We start from the raw sequence: 20,059 nt of genomic DNA, 5'->3' as shown, positions 1-20,059 counted from the left end.
ATTGTTTTTATAGAGGTAATTCAGTGTATATAACATAATTTTAGTCTTTTTATATTTCTCTCTTTTTTCACCCTATGTGCTCAAAACAGACAATGGTCGCAATGTCAAAGGTAAAGTACAAACTCAAATTTTAACATCCAATGCTCAAAGTGCCCCTTTACTTGGCATGTTAACCTGCCTGCTGTATGCCCTGTTCAATGCAACATCACGCTGAATCTAGCTAGGCCAGGCACCCCATGGAGTCATCATGGCTTGACTTGGTTGGAGACATTGTTACTTTCTCAGTTGCTTTATGAATGTTTTCCTGCGAGAGGAGTATAAACCTAGGTCGACAATGGACATGTCCTAAATATTCAAATCATTTGGAAAGATAGCAAATATCAAGCTAAATATATTACAGTGTGAAAGAGGCACATAAGCCTATTTTAACAAAAAAACATTTTTTTTCACTTCAAAATTAAAATAAGCAAAGTGCTACATGACAGTATCACTTCACTTGTTCCTCTTTTGTTTCCTTAAAACTAGTTTCACGTTCCTGGATGGCAGGGGGTATGGTTTTAAGCTTACTGTGGTAGTAAACTGTACATGCATGATAGTCATTTTCTATTTTTCTATATTACATTTCAATCATGTTTAATTGTGTCTTATATTAGTCTGAAATCACTAGCATGACCTACAGCTACTGTTGGATATTGCTTAACTGAGCAATACGTCTGGATAAATCTGGATTTGGCTAAAAATTTGAAATTCATTTCTGTTTTTCTACTAGATTGTAGTAGATACAAGGAATCACAAAATATAATAATCATATATTCTCATAAATGGACAACTTGCGGAGTTTAGTCTTTCAACATAGGCCATGCATGCTGCTGTGGGTATGCATGTGGTGGCAACGGCTCATTCTGTGCATGTGTGTTGCATGGACTCGTCTCCATCAGTAACTATCATTACTTAGAACTCTCTGTTTTGACCTCTTTCCAATGTCACTGCTACTCTAATCACTGAGAAGTTTTGAATATTGATTTCTCAATTGCTTTTCTAATTAATCCAGAGCTGGTGACCCTTATGAATTAATACCATTAAAAACTAAAGATGTTTTCTGGTCAGCAGCCCAGAGTAATTTGAAAATAAGGGAAATTGTGGCAACTTCCATTACAGTTTAATTTTTAAGCACTTCAAAAAAAGGTCTATGTCGGTGAACTCCAACAGCAGGACGGGATTTTGTGTAGATAATTATTCTACAATATCTTTGGCCTGAAATTTCTAAAAGGAAGCAAATCAGTGTCAGGTGCAGGTGGTGATTTCTCAAGAAACATAATCTCAGAAGTATTATAGAATACAAACAGCTCTCACCAACCTGCTTCTGTGAAATATGACTGGCTTTAGCTTTAACAATTAACAATACATTATTAGACATTAATTTTCTAGTGATCTTTCAAATATGGTAGGAAGTGAATCTAATTTTATCTCAATAAATAGAAAATTGAGCTTACTTACCTTCCAGACTAGTATCTCACATACTTATCATTCAAACTGCAGCAATTTTATTTTCATCTCATAAACTAATCTACTTAATCTCTAACCTTTTTTCCTCAATACCCCACTTTTAAATAACAATAGTCTTTGAATAAAAATCAATCATAAAAGTCAGAATTTGGAATTATGAAACTCTAAATCATTGTGGAAAGTTTTGCATATTAATATTTATAAAGTTAAAGTCCTAAAGTCCTAAATTAGATAAAACATGCAAATTTAATAAAAATTTAATATATCTGTGCTCTCCAAGGTCTTCATTATTGGTCCAGACTCTGATTTTAATAACTATTTTAAAAATATTTAAGTGCCTGGCTTCTTACAATTTTCACAAAACAATTAACATACAAGTTAGATATAGGAAAATATATTAATTATGCTTTTTAAATTTTGGGGGGTTTATTTCTAAACCATACTTAAATAAAAAACTTTAAATCAAAGACAAATTTCTACACTGCTTTGTATACAAATGCATAGTTTTTTAATATTTAACTCAACCAAAAATGATTTCTTTACCAAAGTAAGGTAAATAATTTAGGAATGCATTTGGGAGGTTTTCAAGATCACCTGCTTTATTCCCCTTGGGCAATGGTTTTGTGTACATCCCTTGCATGGGTGGAAGAGGCATCTTTATCTTCAGTGGAGCCCATTCTTTAACTTCCTGGGTAAATCTCTTTTACTGCCTGTTACAAAAAGAGCTAACCTAAATCCTTATTGCTGAAATGTAATTTATTCCCCTTCTTCTATCCTAAGTTGGACTGAGATACTAAGGTGGCTACTCCTAATCTTGATGTAATACCACAATATAAAAACAGCAAATCGGTACTCAATCTTTTCTTCTAAATGGAATAATTTCTATTTAACCTCCTTTCTTGTGATCAATTTTGTTTCCCTTTAATAAATTCCCATAGCAATTTGACTCTTTAAAAGGAAGATTTCAGAGATCAAAAATTGTAACTCATTATCAAAGAGTGAAAAAGTTAATTCAAATAAATTGCATATGCTTTTTATTTGTTTATGTATGTTATATTTTTCAACAGTTTCTCTCATAGATTTTCACCTCAAACTCAGTGGTTCTTTGTCTATTCTGTTTTCCAAGTCATCAATAAAAATTAACTCCTTGCCCTACTTAGTAAATAAGTCATTAATATAATTTTACCCCTCTATTGCTTCTACCTCCTTTTATCATCCCATGCATTCCACTGACAATGTTATGTTCATTTTCTGTCTAAGAATCTGGCATTTGAGTCTAAAACAAAACTACTGTCAGATAGATATATTATAGCTTTTACCTTCTCTAGAGCCACAAAATCTCTCAGACTTCCAGAGAAAATCAACTAATCTGATAAAACTGTTTCTCATAAGCTACATTGGCCATTACCAAATATTTGTGATTTTATAAGTTGATTTGCAAATGGATTTATCAATGGTGACAGTTTTCTTCTGTAAATTATATACCATGCACTGAAACAAACAATACAGATGTTGACTACAAATAATTTTATTATGTCTTAACTTTCTAGTGTTAAACAGGCTGTCCTTATGCTTACTGACTGTTCTTTTACAAAATTCAATTACTAAACACTGCACTTGCACTTTCTTTAATGCTGTCACTTCAGTGATTTATGTTTTATTAAACTTTAGCACAAGAAACTCAATGCCCTAAGAAATATTTCATAAACACCTGATGATTTAAAAACAACCTTAATCTTTTTTATTTCCTTCTCTTTTGTCCCATTTGGCCCTCAAGAATAACGATCTTTTAAAAAAATTATTTTAAAAAATATATCAATTTCCTTAGCTCTATTTCCAGCACAGCCTAAAAAAGAATATATTCTCCTTTAGTACCTTGTAACTCATGATAAATATAAATAGCCTTATCATAAAAATTTTAAATATCTTCAGTCTAAAATTATTCCCAGTTGTTGCTTTAGCTTTTAGCTTGATATCTAAATGCAGGGCATTTCTTGGTATCTGAAACCTGGCCTAATTTATATTTAATCAGACACCTCTGATATATTAGAGCTTTATATAGTTGTTAGTTAGTCTTCTTGGGCACCTGTTTTTCATGTCCTCCTAGTATGCTGGAAAATTTAAGCTGGTCATCCATTTTGCAAATGTTTCTCTAAAAAACATCAAGTCCTCCTAAATAGTTTTGAGTTTTACATTTCTTTATACTGAACCTATTATTTCCCTTTATTCCTGCCCATTTAGTTTATTTGAGTTGATTTAACTTTATTTTTCAGGGTATTCTCCTTTCTTTCATTAGAATCCTATACCCCATCTGTTCATGCTCACTCTCAGGGAGGCTTCTTTTCACCTTTAAATCCTCAACCAAGGCCTCTCTGAATATAGACCTAGGAGGTAGAAAACCCTGTATTCTGATTTCTAGTCCTTGATTCTTACTCTGTTTTAGCCTCACATTCTGTCTGGTTTACAATTGGTAAAATAAAAATATGGCTAATACCTATATTAATTAGTGTTAGAAAAATTTTATTATAACTTCTATAGGTTTCAGAGGAACTGAACCCAACACTGATCATCTTGCGCACTCTAGCAGACTTCTGCATAGAAACGCCTGCTTCAAAATCAGTGGCAAAGAGCACAATGATCTTTGTTACACAAGATAAACTAGATTGTAAAGTCTTGTCTAAGGAGCATGCATGAATTATTTTATGTTTCACTGAATTTTTTAAATGTATAAATTTAAAAAGTAAGTTAGATTAAATCTCCAACACTAAGAGTTTTTTTTTAAAAAACAGACTAGAATATCAGTTTAGAAAGATTTTTCACCAGTAAATAAGAGAAGCTAAAATACAGACTGTAATGAATTTGTAACATTCTGAGGTCAAAACTTAGCCCTTCCAACCTGATATCCTTTTGTTGCAACAAACATTTTTATACTCATTTTACTATCCTGAAGCTAATTATTCAGAGATAATTTATTTCTAAAAGAACTGTAATATAAGAGAGGTAAAAGGAAACAATTTATAATAAAATGATATTTCTCTCAATATGTTAATATTTAAATGAAATTACACTAGAAGACACAATGCAATAATTAGACATAAGAAAAATTTGACTTTAAGTGCATTAAAGACATGAGAAAACAGTGTATACGAGTACCTTAATAAAATGATAGAGCAGGAGTATGTGTGGGAAAAAAAAATAAAAACCACTATTAAAATAAATAGTACCATACTGAACTTATTTATATAAGAATTTTAAAAGAAGGAAACTCAAATTGAATTATGAATAATATACCAAGATAAAGTGGGGAGAAAATGAGGAAGTATAACATTCTCAAAAATGAGCTGGCTCTTGCTTTTAAGTGCAATGTTAAAATGATGCCTACATGGTAACATGCAACAGTAATACACTGCACAGAAGAAATCCCACGAAGTGTCAGGACATATATTTATCCTCCAGATCACATTCTTTCAGAAACAACAGGAACTAAAAGATGGATTGGAAAAAGATATGGCAATCAAGACAATCTGGAGAAGTTGTGGAAAACTCCAGGGGGTTATGAGGGTGACATTGCAAACCAACACACAATCCCAAGACAAACTATTTCAAATGTTTAGTTTTTACCACATAGATTTCTATTCATTGTATTTCACATAATTTTACATGTATAGGAGAACAAAAATACAAAATAGTTTTAAAGTAACTTTATTAATGATTTTTGTGTGATTCCTATAATCTCTGCAAATTTAATAATGTTTGGCTCCAACACTGTTAAAACAAGATTCAGATCATTTTGCTTACATATTTTTGCATGTCACAGTTATAAACACAGGCAATAACTTAAAGTCTGAGATTTTTTTATTGGCAACTCAAATGCCGTAAATAGTATCGTTCTGACTTATATGATTTTCCAAAATGGTAAACAACTTCTGGTAAAGTTCCAAATAAAACAATATAAAAACCTTCCCTTTACATGGCAGTTGTAGATCTGGAAAGTTCCATATATAGTAAAAGCATGCTAAAAGTACAGTATACTCTATATGTGAAACAGGTTCAAGGTTCAGATCATTACGAACAGAATTTTCACCTACATGACCGCCCACTGGGACATATGGGACAATTTTGCAAGGTGAGAGAATAGCCACCTCCCATTATTTTGGCAAATAAAAGTGCCTCACAGATGCCCCTTTTTCATCTTATGGCACATGTAAAATAGTTACTAAAATTCTGTATTTTTTGCCAATCTGACAAAAATAGGTATAATTTTGATTTGTTCAAATCACATGACTATTATTGTGTTGGCTATTGTCATTTTTTTTAATTTGACAATCAAGGGAAAAGAGGTGAGTGCCCCTGACTAAGTAGTCAGGAATTGCATGTTTTAAAAATTCTTGTGGCACACCTTTTGAAAATCACTGCCCTAGAGCGAAACTGTCAGAGTTGAGACCACTTGCTTATCTGTGTAGCCAATTCAGTGGAGTTTATTGGAACTGGTCACAGGACAATCAGAGTATATTTAACAGTGTCTTTCTGCTGTAATATCATAGATAATCCATATTCTTACCCAGATTTTTAACAACTTTGTGGTCCAATTTTTTCAATTTTTTTTGAACAACTTTGTAGATAACCTGCAACAGAAATCCAACATATAGAAGATGATAGAGGAAGGGAATTGAAAATTGGGCTAAAGGATTTTAAACACAATTTAACTTTATACCTGCGCTCAACCTTCTGTGTGTAATCTCTTGTCAGTATCCCTGTGTACAGTAAAATTACCTAAGGAGTGAAAATATGACATTAGAGCTGGGAAAAAGACAAAATCAAGAAATATGAAGTTCTAGAATATTTTATAAACTTTAAATATTAAGATACAGGCCTTAATATTTTAAATATTAAGATGTAGCCATAGTATGCTACAAGAAAAAAAAGGAAGTATCGTAGGATATATGTTCCAACAACAAATTAGTGGCATGTAGTGGAGAGCCGTACAAAGACCTAAGAAGTGAAGTTTCTGTCAAAGTCCTACCTGAAAGCTAGGATAATTTGGTGCCACTCTTGATTCTTACTTCTCTCCTTGTCATATAAATAGAAAAGAGAATGAAATTCTATATGCAAATGAGAACATACTAAGTAATAAACATCCAAAAACTAATGTCATTTTTCATTGAGATGGAGTTGGCCATCATAACAGAAAAAACTCAGGAAATGAACAGAAATGCACATCAAGAAACACAGTGTTTGCTACCTCAATAAAAATTCTCTTTAAATCATTTCAAACTTTTATAATAATAAAATATAACTTCAACAAACAAATACAGCATGAATTTTCTTCAAGGTAACTATGAACTAAGTGATGGGTATTTTTTTCTTAGAATTATATTTAATCTGAGTTGATTGGTTGTTGTGGTCCAAAAGACACAAACTATAAATATAATTTTCAACTCTATACCTCACTTGGTGCATAAAGTATATTTTAATCCCTAAACTGCGTTAGTTTCATTCTACCTAAGGAAAAAATAAGGCAAAATGTGTTAACTAGCAAGTTCATTCATGCAATTTTTATGTTTTAAGCACTCTCTGAGGCAAAAAGATAATGGCTGTATAATACACCTGGACTCGGGAATTTTTTTTTTTAAATTCTTCCTCATGCCCATTTTTAAGAGCTACATAACGTTGCTCACTGTACAAGAAACTCTGAGGGATCCTGAATCTTTATAAGCAACAGACAATAGGTTTTTCCTCAAAGATGTAGCTGATTAGTGCGCTTTTTATCCTCAACAATGGCTCAGGAGTCCTGGCATCTTGCCAAATTATCTTCCTGTGAAAGGAATTTGAGATGTAACTAGGGTTGGTTAAAGGTACAAACTTCCAGCTATAAGATGAATAAGTTCTAAGAATCTAATGTACAGCATGGTTTAAAAAAAGGAAGAAAGAAATAGTAAGGTAATACCAACTTCAGGTGTGTCCCATTACCTACCTATGGCACATCAGTTATAAATTGTTTGCCAAGGCATTCTTCTAGTATAGTTTTTCTTTTTCTTTTTTTTCCTCTAAAATAGTGGTCAGTGAAATTTAAAAGAAGGAAAAAAGAAAAAGAAGGAAAAGATTTTAAATCCCACATGAGATCCTAGAGTTTTCAAAGGAGTCCACACACATACACAAAAGAAAGATATTTGCCCTTCTCAGTCTTATCTGAAATTCCTCCATCTGGGCTAAACTGTTCTGGAAGTTTTGCATAAACATCTTGTAGAAGTAATAGGAGCATACAAAGAGTGCAGCTGGCTTGTCACAGAGAGGGGAATAAGAGAAATTGAAGCAGGGTAGACGGTCCATTCAGAAATTTCACAGCGACCATGATTTTAACCATAGGCAAGTCCTTCCTCGAACAATCCCTGGATTATAAAAGGAAATTCTTGAGAAACTTTGAGGGTAGAACTTAGCCAATGATACAGCCTTTAATGACAGAAGCTGAGTAATAGTTAAAGCCTGCATCTGTACTCTGAGTGCACTCCTAGAACCCCATCTTATCCGTGGATACTCACGTGTCATTCCATGTGGCAGACAGTGACCCTGAGCCCTGTCATGCCTGTTTCAGGGTCACAGAAGTCATGGATCAACAGCGAGTCATTCAGGACTATTTTTTCTTTTTCTGTTTCTCCTGATACTGCTTTTACAAATACTTTCCAATCTTTTTAGGACCTTTTAATCATATCAAGTCAAGCCTCCTGGGATCCACATCGGATTCAAACCTCAACAAATACAGCACCATTAACAAGATTCCACAGCTCACTCTGAATTTTTCAGATGTCAAAACTGAAAAAAAGAGTACATCCCCTCCTTCTTCAGATAAAACCATTATTGCACCCAAGGTTAAAGATCGAACACACAATGTAACAGAGAAAGTTACCCAGGTAGGACACAATTTTACTATTAATTTCAACTGTTTTTAATGTTCTTTTCAGCACCATAAAACACATCCTTTTTTCTATGAGTGACCATCAAGAGAGGTAAGCCATTTATTTGCATTCCAATTTATCTTGAGATGTTGAGTGACCATCACAAATAAATAAAACTATAAATTAAAATTTTGCTTACTATAAGACTGAGCAAAAATGGGTTATATTAGTATCATTGTTCCTTTTGTTGTAGAGGTGGCTAACCTGCTATTCATCATGTTTGGACATTTATTGTTTTGCCACCAACCCTTGCATTATTAAAGCATGGTTTTTTTTTAATTATAATGGATGTGTCTATTGAAGCTTTAAGTGACTAATTGGTATTCACTCTTAACTATGGCCTCTTTTTTTGTGCTTACTCTACTAAGTACAGTCAGATAAGTCAGTTGACTTGGGGCAAAGAGCTGACCAAAATGATTAAGAGTAAACCAATGTGTTTCCCAGTAACAATATTTTATTGTTTTCCAAAAAATATTGCATGTTGAACTGGGATAAAAAGGTACTATCAGGGGTCATGTTTTAAAAAACAGAGAAAAACGATTTGTACTTATTATATCAAAATACCAGTCTAAGCAGTACCTAGCTTTTGCTTACAATGCACTTTCATTGTTGGGAATTCATGACTCTATAATTTGTGTTGGGTAAACAGGTTTTTCTTTTTCTTACAAATTACTAAATAAATTTGCTTAGCAAATGTTTTCATAAACTGTCACAATATAAAGGTAAACTTGACCCCAATCTACATGCCAAAGATTGAAGATTTGGGATAAAGTTACTGTGTAATTATAATCACTACAAACAATACCATAATAATTTGTAAATTACCTCTTTGTGTGAGCTGATAGCTATGTAAAAACCACGAGTCAGCACATAGACCTGAGCAGTCTCTGTTTGAGATGGGAAATTTGATATCCTCAAATTTTATTTGCAATTGCTTTTACCTTAAAAATTCTGTTATTCGTAGACAGTAACCATCATATGGATATACAGAAATTAAGAGATTTCAGAAACTGCACAGAAGACTGGTTGCAAATAGCGGGGTCAGGGCTCTGGCGGTAGCATAAGTGACTAAAGCGGGCAGGGCAGCGCGGCGGGACAGGGGGCTGCAGGGGACTCCAGTGCACAGGGCTCTCTCAAGGTGTGGTCGTGCAGGAATCCTTGCCCAAGGTTTCCAAATCTTCCAATGGTAAAAGATGCTGGAAATCCAGAATTTATGATAAACTCTTAATTTCTAAAAGCTGGCAAACTAATTCAAAATGGTTTTTAAGCCAAACAAAACACACGGCGAGTCCTGCGGGCAGGCAAGTGTGACCTTTGCAAAGCTTTAATGCACTTGGTTCACCACAGGCCCACCCTCTCCTGCCCTGCTAGCCAGGCCCACTGTGCCAGGAGAGGGTGACGCCAGGGTGGACCAGAGGCAGCGCCTACCTGCTCCAGGGTCTTTCTAAGCCTGAAGAGAGAGAAAATGTTCATATAAATAGCCATAATTAAATCATGTTAATAAAGAATATAGGGACTCAGAGGGGGAAAAAGAGTTAGGATGGGACATTTAAACTAGATCTAGAAGCTTATTTACCAAACTGTGTAGTAAATGATGTCTAAGAACATAACTTAAAGTCACATGCACTTGTGTTTTAATTCTGGCAAAGTCATTCATTGTGTGCCATGGAGACAGGTGCCATTTATTGTGTGACATTGAGGCAAGTTTTGGTGATGGCAAAACTTATTTCTCAGTGCTGATTTAAGAATTAAATAGAATAATGTGAAGCGGGGAGAAAAGGAAGGAAAAGATTTTAAAATCCCACATAAGATCTCAGAGTTTTCAGTGGAGTCGACACACATACACAAAAGAAAGATACTTGCCCTTTTCAGTCTTATCTGAAATTTCAGAGCTAAGTAGACAACAATTAATTTCAGACATTTTCTCTTTACTAATGTTCTTGTGTAACTTCCCCCCTGCCCTCCTCACTATCTCTGTGGATCCTTTTATCCCTACATTGCCAGGGCCTAACAGGATACCTGGCAGAGTAGAGTTCATGAAATATTTATGGAAGGAAGGGAGGGAAGGAAGGAGAGAAGGAGAGAGGGAGGGAGGGAGGAAGAGAGAGGGAAGGGAGGAAAGGAAAGGAAAGGAAAAGAAAGGAAAGGAAAGGAAGGGAAGGGGAAGTTGGTGAAGTAAACAAGGAAGGGGGTGAGAATCTCAGGTAGAAGAAACAGCAAGAACACACTTCTAGAGGCACAAAAGCCCATATGTCTTGAGAACAAGCGGTTTCCTGGGCCAGGGTGAGACTAGGCCAGGAGCTTGTCACAAGCAAGGAAGCTGCTGAAACTTTCCCGTCTAGATAGTTCTTTACTACCTTTTCACATAAGTTCCTAGGGGTCTAAGTAAAATGCAATAGCTGCCATCAAAAGCATTCTTTTAAGGTTTCATACCTTCTCTTTAAATCCCTGTGACTTTTGTATTTAGCTTCAGAATATTACAATGTTTGTTTTAACATTGAAAAAAAATGTTTTAAACTACTTACCACTGAGAGAATCAAAGGCCCACAGAAATACCCCATAGTTTTCCTACAGCTTCTGATACTTCACCCAAACCATGGAGTGTCCCTCTCCACAATCTTCCAAGGACCCTAACTGGGTAACTATGATGCAGGCAAAAAAGCTTTTTAAGTCATTGGAAGATTAGACTTGGATCTAATTTTCCAATCTAAAGATAAATTGATAGGAAGGAGATTCTGGAAACAGATAGAACACTTAAGTGGCTGGCTGTGGTTCTGGCCAGAAATGACAAGGGACTGGAAAAAGGATGAGACAGGCAACTAGAAAGAAGGGATCAGTAGGAACACTCTATCTTCTCTTTAGTGCCCCCTTAGCGTTTATTAGCAAAACTTCCAGTTTTTCACAGGACCTACCAAACAAGATAGAGATCAAATATTGAGAAATTGAGAAATTCCTCCTGCACACATAGCCTCTGGGAATTTTGTTTAAGCATTTGATGAAGGGTGATCCTATAACTGTTTTCTCATTTGGTGTTTGTGAAGGTTCTCGATCATGGCTATCTCTGGAATTCTCATATTCACAATATGTAGCATCTTTTGTCTCCTAGTCACTAAAAATAACTTGTAATCACCCAAAGACTTTATTATTCCCTTTGTTAGTCCCATGTGGAAATTCTCCTTGTCTAGATATTTACAACACATTTGCTATACGCGGTCAGCAGTATTTTCTATAACTAATGTCTTTATGTACCTTATTCCCTTAGTACATTTGTGGTAATCCTTTCTGCAAAAGTTATCAGGATTTTGTTCATAGATCATCCAACAGTGAGTTTTAAGTGCTCCTCTGAATACAAACAATAGATCAGACATCAAAAAAACAAAATAAAATAAAAAGACATACATAAAAGGAACCTTGGTTTCTGTTCATGTTATGCTCTCTCCCCTTTTAGATCCCATCTCTATTATACATTGGCTAATTGCTAATTAGCCAATTAGTTATTTGCCTACCTAGCTAGAGTGGGCTTCTTTGGAGTAAAGGCTATATTCTCATTCATTCACTCATCCATGCACTTATGCATTCCTCTGTGTGTTTACTCACTCAATAGGCATGTATTGACAACCAGTATGTACAGTGCTACATTCTGGGAATTCATCTTAAAAGGCAAATTCTCTACCTTTGAGACGTGAACAAGACAGACAAGCACGATACATAGGCAATACAGCGAGGTGTGAAGTGTTATACTATAGGTATACTCAGGGCAGAGGGTGCTGGGAGAGGAAACATTACCTATATTGGGAGTGGGGTAGTGCTTGGGGAACGTAAACCCTTAGATGAGTTTTGAAGCTTGAGAAGTTTCCAAAATTAGGAATTACAATCTGGAGTGGGCCACCTTTGGGGAACTGTGAGTATTGATGAATGAGTAAAACATGAAGTGTTTGAATCACTAGTACATAGCATAATACATAACATTTAAGAAGAGTCCTAAAAGATTCAGAAATGGATTACTGAATGTGTTGGAGAGAATTAAGCAAGAGTAAATCTATGGGTCAAACTCCCTAAATCAAGTTTCTGCCTTCTAAATTCTGCTCTTAGACAAGATTTTTATTCTTTCTGTTGTTTTAGGTCCAAAGACCCATTCATTATTGGCTGTTTTTACAGGACAAATTTGCGGAGTCCATCAGCTTTTCTGTCTTAGCCTATCTGCCAACTCTATTGATTATAAAAAATAGAAAATAACTCTCAGAAGGTGTGGATTTTTAAATCTTAACTACAATCCAACTAGTACAGGCTGATGTGTGTAAGGCTCACCACAGGGCAGCATGGCCAAATTCAGTGGAGTCATGGAGAGAAAACAATGAATTGGGAGAAAATTTGAGAGAAGGTCTGCTTTTACTATTCAGTTGTGGTTCTGGATTGACAACCAAATCATTGGTTAGATTTGCCTCTATTTAAATAAAGTAAACCAGACTTTTGCATTCTTGTACTATTTCATTATTCCCGAGTCTAGTTCTAGTTGCAGTTCAAATGTTATGCTAATTTTTTACAATAAATAAAGTATCATTTTATTGTCCTGTTCAACTTTTAAAAGTTTCGTATTAGGTCAGCCTCCTTGCACATATAAAAGAGCATCAAAAGGATTTATAAGGTGACGGCACCGTGGATTCCTAAACTTCATTGGCCAGTGACGTGAGACTGTGTTAGTCAATGCTGTAGAACAATGCAAGTAACAGAGCCCAAGTGAAACCACCTTAACCCATTCCCTGTTTGCCCCAGAATACTCCCTGGTTGCATTTGCAACTGCAGTGTTTACTCTAATATAACCAACCTTATCCCCAAAGTGTGCCATGAAATATCTTGCTTTTATTATCATTTTTGCATCACTCTAGTATGTTGATAGTCTTTGGAAACAAATGACATCATTCTATGTATATCATTCTGTTTTTAGTAGTGGTATTTCCATTTTTTTTTTCCAAGTGGAAAATGGGTTAATCAAAAAATAAAAGGAGGAAGAAGGTGCAGGGGCAGATCTGTTTTGGGGCATGTGTGCGTTTAGTTTGAACAGCAAATGACATTCTTCCTGTCAGCAATGCCCTCTTCTGTAATGACTTCACTATGCATCTGATGGAAGCAGGGCCCTCTCTCCCATCTCAATACTCACAGTTGATTTGTTAAGGAAGACCTTCTGCCCTCTAGTATCCATATCATTCCTGAGAAAGTGGACTCTGATCGGCCAACTTGAGTCCTGTGCTCATCCACTCATCCTTGTGGTACAAGAAGTGCAGTGACTTGACTGACAACCACACCAGAAAAATTCACTGGGGAAGGAGCGCCTCTAAGGAAAAAGGACAAACAACAGTGGCTCATTGCAAAGATGAAGATAAAAATTCAGTCTAACAGCATTTCTCTCCATCTCTCTCTCTCTCTGCCTCTCTCTCTCTCTCTCTCTCACACACACACACACACACACACACACACACTGAATATACATTATATGCTGAGGAGGCACTAAAAACACAGAAGTATAAAACCTAGTACCAATGGTCAAGGGATTTTAATTGACTTGGAGAAACACAATACAACAGTCCAAAATAACAGCATTTACAAATGCTAATGTAATAAATGCTACAAATTCATATTATTAAACTGAAGGTAGTTTGAAAGTTCTTTTTTAAGACTCTATACTGGTCAAATTATGACCAAGTAGTTCTATCATTTATTACTTTATTACTTAAGAGAAATGCCTAGTAAATTTAGTAGAAACCCATATCAGGATCATATGAAGGATCTAAATGAACAGGAGATTTTAATCTGGAGAAGATATGATAAGAAAGAGACTCACTACCTGCCCACAAGTATAGTTTGCCTATAGCATCACTAAGGAGAGTACTTAAGAAAATTCGTTTGGGGAATAATCACAAAGAAACTTAGGTCACAGGAAAGAAAAGTCTGAATGTACAAAAAGCCACATAATCTTGAAACCTATATAGAACTTTAAAGCCAAAATAGATTCCCATTATTTTGGAATCAGTTAAGTGTATTATTGTCATAAAAATAGAATTATGATAGATTTAATAATAGCTGACATTGATTGAGCATTTCCTATGTGCCAGGCTCTATGCTAAGTGGTTTGATAGATTACCAATTTAAATCCACAGAGCAGTTCTATGAGTTGGCACTATTATTATCATCTCTATTTCATAGAGAGGGAATCAAGCTTAGAGAGAAGAAGCAACTGGCCCAGGTCACACAGTTAATGATGGAGTAGCCTTCAAACAGCTCATCTGATTCCAAACATAAAGTTCTTAACCTCTAAAGGACACCCTCTCTATATTCAATTCTGTTACCCTATTTTTTCCCCCTGAGTCTAATCAGAAATTACCATAGCATTTGAACATACCCTTAACATTCGGCTGTGTGGTTAAACATCATGCTCCAAAAGTTTAGTAGTAACTAATTAGAAAAGTGTGATGCAGATATATAGGAAGAGAATGTGGTAGATTTTCTCTAAAACTCCTCCAATTCTCCAAAAAGCTTAATAAAACCATCCTTAACAGGGAGCTTCATTTCAGCATTATCTCTTGTTTAAGGTTATAGTCCATTTTTATTATGCTGATTTTAGATTAGGATGGAGGGATTTTGATTTTTGTTGGTGGCATGCCACTCGGTTGAAAGAAAGGGAAAATTATACTGATTACTAACATAAAGAAGAGTTTGAAGATTATGGCTTTTTATTTTCCAGTGAATTTTGTCCATTGTAAATATGTTCATTATCACTTCATATAATTCAATGACTCTCAATTTATATTAATTTTGACAGAACTCAAAACAGTGTTTATAATTCAGTACTTCTTCAGAAACAGGGATTGATTTATAAAAGAGAGACAACATTGATATCATTTTATTATCTTTTATTAACTAATGTTTAAAATTATAAATGTTTGCAGTTTTTGTATATTAATTATACCTCAATAAGCTAAAAAAAAAATTACTTAGTATTATTACCATACTACTTGCACGCTGTGCTGGCCTTGCCCCGGGTTGGTCTACGAAATTTGGCATGTCAAGTGACTTCCAGGTTCTTGACTTGTGTGGGAAAAACTTGAGAAAGTGGGAGTTAGGTTATTAAAGCTTGAGGCAGTGCGGCTTAGGAAGGGGCCCTGGAAACGGGATCAGAGGTAAGCCTGGATGAGCTGTTGCTGCCCACCTCTCCCTTCGCCAGTCTCATTGGGACCATTAGAGCTTAGGACAGAAGAAACAGCGTGCAGGCCTGAGGAAAGTGAGGTAGGGGCCTGCTCAGAGAAGATAACACAGCGTGTGTCTGGAGGGTTTTATCTATTTTCTATAGGCGGGAATTTTACGGGAGGTTCCAGGGGAGGATTTCAACAGAATATTCATTAGATCTCCAGGTGTGTCGATTAGTATGCTGATGTACCAAAATGAGTGTACGGTGGGGTCTGGGTCGTTCTCTGCTTAATTTTACCTCTATTTTGAATTAGTCTGGCTTTAATTTGTTGTTGTTATTGTTGTAGTTGTTGTTGTTATCTATCTCCCTGACTAAGGTGATTTAAATCACCTGTCCTTAGGTATCTTTGTTTAGGGAGGATAGATTTAGACCTCCTACTCTTAGGCATCTTTGGTTAGGGAGGACAGAGTCTAGTAATATATCAGCTGGCTGATAATTGCTCAGCTGTTCAGGCCATTTGTTCAACCATTTGTCTCAGTTTCCTCATTCCACTTGCCAGGGAATTTTCCTAGTCTCTTACTAATCTGCCTCATTATTTCAGACTTAATAGCACAAAATTTCTCAATTCTTTCTATAGTTTCAACTGAACAAACTTCATCATAAACTTCCTTCAATGACAGTATTTAAAAAATGTCTTCTAGATACATCTACAAGTTGAAAGTGGTTTTATATAGAGCAATACTTTTCAACAATAATATCATTGTAATTCTGACTCCAGTTCAGATTCTGATACCAGCTGCATGCCCTACAACTCAATTCTGACACTATCTACCTGGTTATAACATCAGATGACTTGGACTAAGGGTTTAGTCAACAAGACTGCCCGGACTTCAGACATCCATTGCAAGTCCAGGTTGTCACCTGTGCTTCTGACAAACTGTCTATAAATTGAAGGTTGTCATGAACGCATCCTTAGGTTTAACTAATTTGCTAAACCTAACAACTCACAGAACTCAGGAAACCTGTTTACTAACTAGATTGTCAATTTATAATGAAGGATATTGAAGGATAGGAATCAACAGCCAGATGAAGACATACATGAGACGAAGTCCTGAAAAAAGGAGCTTGGTCCCCATGTGGTTTGGGTCCCCTCCTTTTGCGGGTTTTTATGGAGACTTCATTACAGAGGCATGATTGGTTAACACATTGGCCACTGTCGATGACTTTAACCTTCAGCCCCTCTCCTCACCCTTGGAGGAGAAAAGGTGGAACTGAAAATGCCAGCCCTCTAATATCTTAGTTGGTACCTCTCATGGCCAGCATCTATCCTTCTGTGATTCAGGGGCTTTTCAAAGGCCACCATTATCATAACAAAAGACACCTTTATCTCTTTCAAAGGTTTAAGTGCTCTATTCCTTTTTTGGGAACAAGGGACTTAGACCAAATATGATTATAATAAATCACAATATCACAGTCATGAATTTAAAATTACACTTAATTTAAAAGTTTATTCAGGTTATTTTTCTAAACTTCATTTGTTTGCTTAACCTAAATATCAAGCAAACTTCAATAAAACTGTACAGATCATCTTGAACTGCCAAAGGTAGTAAAAATCACAAAATTCCAAATTAAATTGGAAATGCAATACAAGTTCAAAATTGCCTCTGAACACTTCCAATGTAATATGACATTAGTTTTATATCCGTAGTCTTACTGCTGTTTATAGAATGCCATCAGGCTTGGTTTAGCAAAACAGAAGTCCCCATCCAAGGTTCCCCTCATCGTCTGCATTTGGTCTACGTCCATTTATACAAATTGAAATGAAAAAACAATATACATGGATGATGCAAGTACAAGAAAAACACATTTATCAGGATAATTATGGATTCAATATTTGTGAGTGCTTACTAAATATAAGTCAAAATGTTGTTAATGTAAGAAACTACCAAACCTGTAAGAATTTTTGTAAAAGTTTATTTGAGCCAAACCGATGCAACATATGTCAGGAAGCAAGATTTCAAATGCTCCAGAAAATAACAATTAAGCTGTTTCTTTTATACATTTTAAATTAAGGAGGGAATGTAAGGAAAAAGACATGAAAGTGGGAAGAAGCAACTTAGGGATGGAATTATAGGACAGTTAAGATTATGTGGTCTCTTGGTTTTAAAGGGGGCAATTCAAAGGTGTGCTAACCTAGATGCACAGAAACAAACAGGGCTTCCTTAAGGAAATAAGCCTTCTACTAAAAGGTTTATATGCTTGGTGCATAATTATCCATCATGAACTGTCCAGTTAGGAATTTATGATCAGATCATTCCGTCAGATTGCTTTCCATAGAACCCCCTTTTTTCATCCATGGTGTTATGTCCAATGGAGATACAAAAATGTTTAAGTCAAGGTTCTTGCCTTCAAGTGCCTTTGAATTAATACAAAGCTTTGATCTTTGAAGTCCTTTTTCTCTGGAAAGTAAATATATTCTATAATTTTCTCAATAATAAAGAATAGATAAAAAGTAACTATAGACATTTAAGTAGCAATTGATTAATGCAAAATTGTTGTATGCTACACAAGGTCTGTCGGAAAAAGTCTAGCCATTGTTAATATAACAAGAACAGCTTGCACAACATCAATGTAACAGGGCAACCAAGAAGAGTGGACTAGAATATGCATACGTAAACAGTGACATCTTCACTGTACTAGTCAGTGGGAGCAGTAGATGCTATTGAGTGAGCATGTGTACTGATTGGCCATCACATTTATAGTGACTGAGTAAGTAGAGCAGCGAATCCACACCAAATTTTACATTAAGCTTGAAAATTCTTCTGTGGAAACTATTTGGATGATTCAGAAGGCTTTTGGGGAAGATGCAATAAGTACAGTGTGAAAAAAAGTGTGGCACAAACACTTTGGTCAAAAACCCATTGGAAGTAATCCACATTCTAGAAGGCCAACAATAAGTAGAACACCTGAGAATGTGGAACGTGTACAGGCTGCAATCAACAAAGGTCAGCAACTGAGAGTGCCAGGACTAGAAACAGATCTGGGGATCCAAAAACTACTGTGTCCGAGGTTTTGATACAGGATCTTGGCAAGAAATGTGTCATGGCAAAATTGGTTCTGCGGCCTCTGCTACCAGAACAGGAGGAACATCATGCTGCAGTTGAAAGAACTATGTAAGGCCCAGGTGCCTACGTTGAAAGGGACTGAGGTGTCATTGTCCTATGTACAATGTTTCTTGTATCTTGTATCTTCTTCAGTAAACATCTCCATTTTCCATAGTACCTGGCTGGATATTTTCTGGACATACTTTATGTGCATATTAAATATAAAATAAGGATTTTCATGATTTTTGAAAAGGGAACTATGTGAATCTAAAATGCCAGGAGTTACTTTTCTAACTATTTTTACTAAACATTATATGCATATCAAAACTGATCACCACCTGCTGACATATATTCTCAAGTAAAATAAAATTTCATTTCAATTTAAATCATCCTAATTAGCTCACAAGTCATACTTACCCATACTTTGAGTGATGAAGGAAAGTATCCCTATGAAATCCTGATCTCCACTGACTCAGAGCCACAGCTTGTAAGGAAAGCATGTATGTATAATTGCTTTTTTAATAGTTTTGTACATTCATCACACATTTTTAAATGAAGGGAGAGAAAAAATGCCTCCTTTAAAAGTTCTGTCAGCCAAAGAAACAAGTTGAAAATAGATGCTTGAAGTAAAAAAGTAAAACATAAGTGGTCAGAAGAGACCGGTAAAAATAATTTAGTTTAGCTATGTAGCAATTGTCTGGTTGCTATGGCAATAGGGACACAGGAAGATTGCAGATATGTGTTACCAAGATGATTCAGTTTTGATCCCCCCAGTTAGTATGAGCCTTGGGTTAAAGTCAGACCCAGGAACAGGAAGAACACACTGGAGGGAGAGTTTTTTTGCTCATTTGCCCTCTTGGCCTAGGGGTTGGGACAAACACAGCTCAAGGTGGGCTGCCTAATAAAAATGGGCAGCAGCAATGAATTTTCCATGATTCACAGGATGAGAATCAGGCAAAAGATTTTTTATCATATATAGAAATCCAGAGCACACATGGAAAGTTTCACATACCCAAGTAGCCTAAGGTCTCGTAATGTTAAGTGACTGTGAAATATTCTTTGAGTTAGGAAGTGAATTCAACTATGGAATATTATTTAGAAGAAAATCCCAAGTAAGGAAGTGAAATAAAATAAAATTCCCATCAGTTGTATGGCTGGTTTAATTGTGGGTAATATATTTTTCCCTCTAGCTCTACTTCTCTGCCTTATGTGAACCACATTTATAATGAAAACTATGTAATTTGATATTAAACCCTCTAAAACTCAATTGCTTTTAAAAAGTTCATTTAAAAGCAGTTAATCTTCATAGAATT

General features: G+C 35.4%; 1 protein-coding gene across 1 annotated transcript in view; it reads left to right on the top strand.

Moving 5' to 3' along the window:
- The window catches only part of KCNH7 (potassium voltage-gated channel subfamily H member 7), a 467,687-nt gene that overhangs the window by 327,834 nt on the left and 119,794 nt on the right, over positions 1 to 20,059 (top strand). The window contains exons 5-6 of the mRNA XM_054562728.1: positions 90 to 110; positions 8,200 to 8,414. Coding sequence (XP_054418703.1) covers positions 90 to 110; positions 8,200 to 8,414 — 236 coding nt within the window. The remainder of the gene's footprint in view (positions 1 to 89; positions 111 to 8,199; positions 8,415 to 20,059) is intronic.

This window comes from Pteronotus mesoamericanus, unplaced genomic scaffold, assembly GCF_021234165.1.
Source record: "Pteronotus mesoamericanus isolate MK-2021 breed Mesoamerican mustached bat unplaced genomic scaffold, CSHL_Meso_final scaffold_651, whole genome shotgun sequence".
NCBI classification, from domain to species: domain Eukaryota; kingdom Metazoa; phylum Chordata; class Mammalia; order Chiroptera; family Mormoopidae; genus Pteronotus; species Pteronotus mesoamericanus.
Note: the sequence above shows the minus strand (reverse complement) of the source record. Positions and strands in the feature narration are given on the sequence as shown.